This window comes from Nicotiana sylvestris, chromosome 3, assembly GCF_000393655.2.
Source record: "Nicotiana sylvestris chromosome 3, ASM39365v2, whole genome shotgun sequence".
Classification (NCBI taxonomy): Eukaryota; Viridiplantae; Streptophyta; class Magnoliopsida; order Solanales; family Solanaceae; genus Nicotiana; species Nicotiana sylvestris.
The window spans coordinates 166,098,934-166,105,502 of NC_091059.1; the positions used below are offsets into that span (position 1 = coordinate 166,098,934).

Sequence of the window (6,569 nt, forward strand, 5' to 3'; positions counted from 1 at the left end):
TCAAAAAGGAAAAAAATAATTTTTTTGAATATTAACTGATTTTTGTGATGTTTCTTTTTCCAGCATGTAGGTTTACTTCATTATATATGTAAGTAAATTTTTATTCGATTTTTAAACTCTTTTTTTGTTATTTGGATAACCATAGACGTGTACCCTATATATTACATTTAATTTAAAAGAAATTCGATTTATTCAAATCTAGCTATATTGTTTTAAAGAACTATAATTATAGGGTTTTAAATGTGAAAGAGTTTTATAGTTATATGGAATAGTTTATTTTTTCACAGGCGCAGTAGTATTTAAATAATCAGAAAAGATAACAAAAGTTCCTAGCATGATTGCATATGATCATTAACCGAATTAAGTATGATAACTTGACAAAAAAAGAAGAAGATAAATTTCTTTTTTTATTTTAATTCAAATTTAAAAACTTTATCTATAAATTCAAAATTATTCTTTAATTCAATATATATATATATATATATATATATATATATATATATATATATATATATATATATATATATATATATATATATATATATATATATATATATATATATATATATATATATATATATATATATATATATATATATATATATATATATATATATATATATATATATATATATACCACTTGGCTTAATCACAATGCAATAACTTTCTTGCTTTAATATATATATATAAACAAAAAATCATCAGAATTGTAACAAATAACTAATATGAACCCATAAACTTAGAGACTGAACTCGAAGACTTTAAATCCTGAATCCGCCTCTACACTAATGTGGTTACCTATAGCTCTTCATTTAATTTGGTACAGGAAAAGTCAAAGCACATTCAAGCTTCTGGAAAACATAAAATGTATTGATGACCAAATACATCGAGTGTCAGAAGAAAATCCTTGAACGGAGAACAAACATTCACTTTGCCGGATTGCAGAATCACATTAAAAACAAGAGACTCTAAGTTTCACTTAAAGAGTCTTACAATTTTCTTATTTTCTCCGAAGAAAACCTCCCAACAAGTACAATCAATCAAACAAAAATTCTAAATTGAAATTCCAAAAGACTTCTTAAGCTTCTCAACTTCCAAATATACGGTGGAGTAAGGCAGAAATTCTGAGTGGTGAGCATTGGCCAGATCATTTATTGCAGCAGAAAGCCTCGGTATCTCTTTTATCTCTTCATGGGTCAAGGTCCTGACGAACCTTGCGGGATTCCCTGCCCAGAGTTCACCACTTGGAATCCTCCTCCCAGGTGGGAGCACCGACCCAGCTTCAAGAATAGAGTTAGTCTCCACCAATGAACCTTCCATAAGGATAGAGTGCTGGCCAATAATGCATTCAGGCTCAATTGTGCAGGATCGCAACAGACTGTATGCACCAACTGTAACATACCTGTCTACTAATGTTTCTGCTGGCAGCCCTGTTAAATGAACAGAAAATATTGAAGTGTCACATACAAGTATTTTCCAAAGAAAATGCACCTTGATCGGCTAGGAACAGATAAAGATAGATAATATATCATTCTGCTTAGCTGCAAATCTTAGTTGGACTAGGAAAAAGAAATCAACCTACTTGAGGATAAGACTGATAAGAGGTTTGATCACCTCAGAATGCTCCAAGAAGATGCAGTTTCTAAGTGAAATAAGGGATATGCAACTAAAGACAACCACAAATATCAAAAATCTTAAAAGCTTTCAGATGGAGTTGGTAAAAGATTCATCAAATATTTGATATGAATTCTTTTCTCCTCCAATACCTAGTAAAGGACTTCTCTCGACACTCTAAACATACGGATTCTCTAGGTCACTGATTATCATCTGAAGATCATTCTTCCTATCCCTATATATTTTCATCAAACTTCATAGCAAATCCATAACATCTTTGATAAGGCATAAACTAAAATTGGCCCTTCAAAGCGTTAAATCAATTCTAAACCACATAACATTAAGAATGTGACAACTGGATAGTTTCAAGTTTTAAACAACGTAGCAGTTGTATAAGAACATAATCAGCAAAATCACAAGAAAATTTGGATCTGTCTTCAAGGGGAACACCAAAGTCCGAACTTCAATACTGCATTCTTTCAGATATTATTTAAGTTGCTAACAGAAAATGTGATACGTCATTCAAACACACTGTTTGCTGTCATTTCTTTATAATTCTTTGGGCAGTTTTGTCATTTCAATATTACAGTGAGAGGCAGCAGTCATTTTCTTCAATTTTACTCTATTGTAGGATGAACTATGCAGCAGGGTCAAGATTTCAGTGGTTACTCATTACATCAACCAGCTGCATAAAACATGAATATGAGAGGCATGTCTGCATAAGTTATGTTACCCCCTGTGAGGATACAGCATCCCATAGCCCCCACCCAGTAAAATTTTTAATTGTTTAATGGAATGGTTAGTTATATAACTAATGAGACATTCCTCCACTTTCAGGCGAAAGTGAAGATAGGCCGTCTTTCTCTTCACTTTGCAGTTTGCAGCTCACCATATGGGATCCTTCCCCAAGGAATTGCTCAAAGTCTTATTTCTCTTTCTTCTCAGCTTGACTAATACTTGTTTATTCATAATTATATGTTTGAGATTTACTTTTCTTTATATTTTTTACCAACTAGACAGGATTAAAGATTAGTTACTGTTATCACATTCAAATTAGGTTCAATATTTGTCATCAGTCTTTTTAGTCTGGCTATACACTTCTAGGTAAACACTTTTTTTTGGTAAGGAACACTTCCATGTAAACATAGTGATAAGCGTGAGATTTACATAACCCTACTTTTGGAGAACTCTAATTTACCTTACAAGATAAAATGATTACTCATTACTAGTATTGGAATGAAACAAGCTCGATTAGAACAGAATGGATGTAGAGGGTTCATCAACCAACCCCGAATAGTTTGGATTTGAGATGCAATTGATTGAGTAATTTCTTTTTCATTTAGAATGATGGTGGTGTCCATACCAGCATACGCCCACCTCGAGTGTTCCACCGGGTACCTGCTAGCTCCCACCTGTGCAAGTACCGGGTAACTCTGTTCCCACTTAATGTTTTTTGCTCCCACTGGAATTTGAACCTAAGAACGCGGTTCATTAATTGCTTAATTATTATTTCTTCTTTTTAGAGAGCAGTGGATTCATTTAGAAGAGATGAAATGTCATGGAAGGGTTAAATTCATAAGCAAATACTAAGAAAATGTACTTTTTGTTAACACAAATAAGAGAAGTAATTTATCAAGGGGCAAATCTGTCTGCTTGTGGATTGAAACAAAGTTGTTAGACAAAGTCCTGAAAAGAGAGAGGTTTGAGCAATGTTTCAGGCAGCAGGTGACTATAGGTATAACATGCTAAAACCTGAATCAAAGTTTTTGTAATTAACAATTTTGACTTCCACAAGTCTTAGGTCAGAATCTATTCAAGTTCTTTCAAAAGTTTCCGTAACCCCTTCACAAATTCTACAAAACCCTCATTTTTTTTTTGATTTGCACCGGGTGTCCGAGTCCCTAAGAGACCCGACTAATCCTGGGGGTGCACAGGCCCTCGGCAAGGAGTTTCCCGCAAGTGCACCACGGTTAATTCAGGTTTTTACCCAGTCCGATGGCCCTCAGAAATTGTTTGCACCCAGTGGGTTTCGAACTCTACAAAACCCTCATATTGAAGCCCATGAGCAGGCAACTGAGATTTAACAAGCAAATTAAAACCAACTCTGCCAAGGTAAAAATATATTAGTGATGCTTACTGCTTTTGGCATAACATTGAGAGAAACATGTTTATAGGTGTAAACTAAAATATCCTAATTTCCAACCACACTTTTTGATCAAAATAACTTAACATTGCAGAATATATTTGAGAAACACGCTTTCGAGAGCATTTACCGTTTTCATAACGACTCACTTCCCGCTGTAATATGCTGATCTTGTGAAAAGTAACAAGCAATCAATAATTCTTGTTGATATTTTTCCTTATTTTCCTGAAGATTTTTCTATTCAACATTGTAAATCACTAAGAAAGTTGTGTTCTCATTCAAAGTCAAGGCCCCCTTGATTCTGAGAGTCGAAGTGAGGCAAAGTGAGATTAAACTGCTTTTAGGGCTGAAGCGATTAAACAACAGAGCAAGACATGTGCACTTCTGTGTTGTCTTACATTTGCGTCAGAAGCAAAAAGAAATAAGAAATCCGAGTAAATATTACCAAAATTAGGGCTTCAAAAACGGCCTCTGCTGCTCCTCTTCTTAGTTATTTGAAGTTGCAACTTCTCTAGAGCTTTACTGCGATGACCTTATCCTCCAGCTCTACTTCTAATGCTACGGCTCATAAATTGCATCCCACTAGAGCACGTCTTCCATTTTCTAGAGCTCCGAAGTTACATTTCCTGCAACGGCCTTCTTCCCCTAATCCTCCTTCGTTTTGGAAACCACTTCACTTCAATAGTGTGTACATTTTGCTTCTTCTTGCTTAAAGCCCCGAACCTTTGAATATTTTCAGTTTCACTTCAAAACATTGGGTATTGGGACTTATATTGTCTTGCTGCAATTAGCATCCTTGGGATCTACACTTTACTTTTTGTGCATTAGAAATTTCATTTGCGTCTTATTGTCTACTCATTTTTACTTCAGGGAAGTGCCCCTCTTTTGTGGAAAAGGCAAGATAGATAATAAGAGTTCAACACTTGTCCCTAATTGAACCAATTACCAAAACTATGATTCAATTGTTCCCTTGACTTACAAGCTTTCTATGTTTTGGAAAGCTTCCAACAGGATGGACTGCTTCGATTGTAAGGTCCTAATCAATAAGCATTCAACAAGGTTTCCAGATTCCTCAAGTTCATGTAGACATTTGACTTTAGAAGATGAAACATCATTCAGAAGGCAACATTCCTCACTAAGTTCCAAAATCCTTCTAAATACAATTTTGTTCTCAGCAACTTAGTTAAAGTACCTTTACACACTACTAATTTTCTCGCAAAACATAGAACTCAACTATCAATATCCAACAAATTAACCTCACCTAAGCAATGAAAAACAGAAATTCCGTAAAAAACAAAATTTCATATAAATTGGAAATATGACATCATTTTAATCAGTATAATAAGCTCATTGTGATGAAATATACTCAAATCTTATCGACAAATAGCGTAAATATACCTGTAGGAGAAGACCAAGCAGCGTGAACCACACATTTTTCCTGAATGCTAGAGCAGAACCCTATTGTAATCTTATTGAGATCTCCTCGAAGGACGGCGCCGTTCCACACAGACGCGCCGTCGTAGACAGTCACCTGACCAGCAAGGACAACATTGGGCGCCACGTAGGCATCGACGGCAACTTTCGGGGCCCACTGGCCAAGTGGAATGATCTGCCTCTGTCCTCTGTAGTCCCACTTCACTCGATCCGGCGATTCCTTTATTGCCGCCTGAGCCTCCGTCGCCAGCGAGCGGCGGATGAGATTGTGATTCTGGTGGCGGCTGAGGTGACCGGAGAGAGTTGTTGCTATGACTCTTCTCGATAACCTACCTAGTGTCGCCATTGCAGATTTTGGAGTAGCTTCTGTGTGAGTGTGTGAGACAGAAAGGGATTTTGCGAGCTCGAGAATGGATGCGAAATGAAATGAAGCAATAGGGTCGTGGACTTGGAGGTGTTTTCGTTTGCTTTCGGGGGCTTGAGGAAAAAGTGTTAAATAGAAATTGGAGTTCAGAAAGAAGGAATATTTCCATTTAGGCTCCAATAGTTTCCGATAATTGTATGAGGTCCTTCAAAGTTTCATAATTACAAAATAGATGCCTTTATTTATTTTTTATATATGCATTTAATTTTGTCTATAATTTCATTACCATCAATGCTGATTAGGGGTATTCATAAAAACCCGAAAAATCGAACCAAACCGAAAACCAAACCAAACCTACCAAAAAACTCGATACTTTTTGGTTTAGTTTTGGTTTTAATCAGAAAAAAATCGGGAAAAAACCGAACCAAACTGGTTATAGAAGTAGCTATTTCAAATTTATTATTACACATATATATATGTATATTTTAATACAAAGTTTCAAATTTTTTATGGTAAATGTTAATAGTTTGCACTTTTAGTATAGTTCTTTACCTTTACATTCTACTTTGATTGGTAGTTTTCTTTTGTCAAGTGTAAGAATCCATTTCGTGTTAAAAATAATATATTTTTAATTGAGTCCTTAAATTATTCATCACTATTTGATTCCATTATCATTAATATATTTTGGTAAATAATAGATTTCTCAAAGGGCAATTGATTTGATAGTGTTATGTTGAAAATGTGGTCGCCAAAATATGTGTTTGGTAGTGTATGTCTTATATTTAAGAAAAAATCGACACGAAAAAACCAAAAAAAAATGACAAAACCCGACATAAACCGAATCGAGAAAAAAACGACTTAATTGGTCTGGTTTGGTTCTAATATTGAAAAAACCGACTTACTTGGTTTGGTTTTTTTTTAGGAAAAAACCGATCCAAACTGAACCATGAACACCCCTAATGCTGATGACTATAGTCTCTTTTATTTTCTTATTCCACAATATGAAAGGTGGAA

The 6,569-nt window shown here is 34.7% G+C and overlaps 1 protein-coding gene across 1 annotated transcript; it reads right to left on the reverse strand.

The window, feature by feature from the left end:
- Positions 1-849: 849 nt before the first annotated feature.
- LOC104225350 (gamma carbonic anhydrase-like 2, mitochondrial) lies at positions 850-5,690 on the reverse strand. Its single transcript, XM_009777123.2, has 2 exons — positions 5,156-5,690; positions 850-1,430 (listed from the first exon to the last, which is right to left on the reverse strand). Exons 1-2 carry the CDS (start codon positions 5,535-5,537, stop codon positions 1,054-1,056), a joined length of 759 nt encoding a protein of 252 aa, XP_009775425.1. The 5' UTR covers positions 5,538-5,690; the 3' UTR covers positions 850-1,053.
- Between the last annotated feature and the right edge of the window lie 879 nt (positions 5,691-6,569).

What these genes read in the sequence shown, in the direction of transcription:
- LOC104225350 (XM_009777123.2), bottom strand. Translation starts at nt 5,537, where the DNA reads ATGGCGACACTAGGTAGGTTATCGAGAAGAGTCATAGCAACAACTCTC. An exon ending in TGCTTGGTCTTCTCCTACAG is followed by an intron (nt 1,431 to 5,155) that starts GTATATTTACGC and finishes TTCATTTAACAG; the next exon opens with GGCTGCCAGCAGAAACATTA.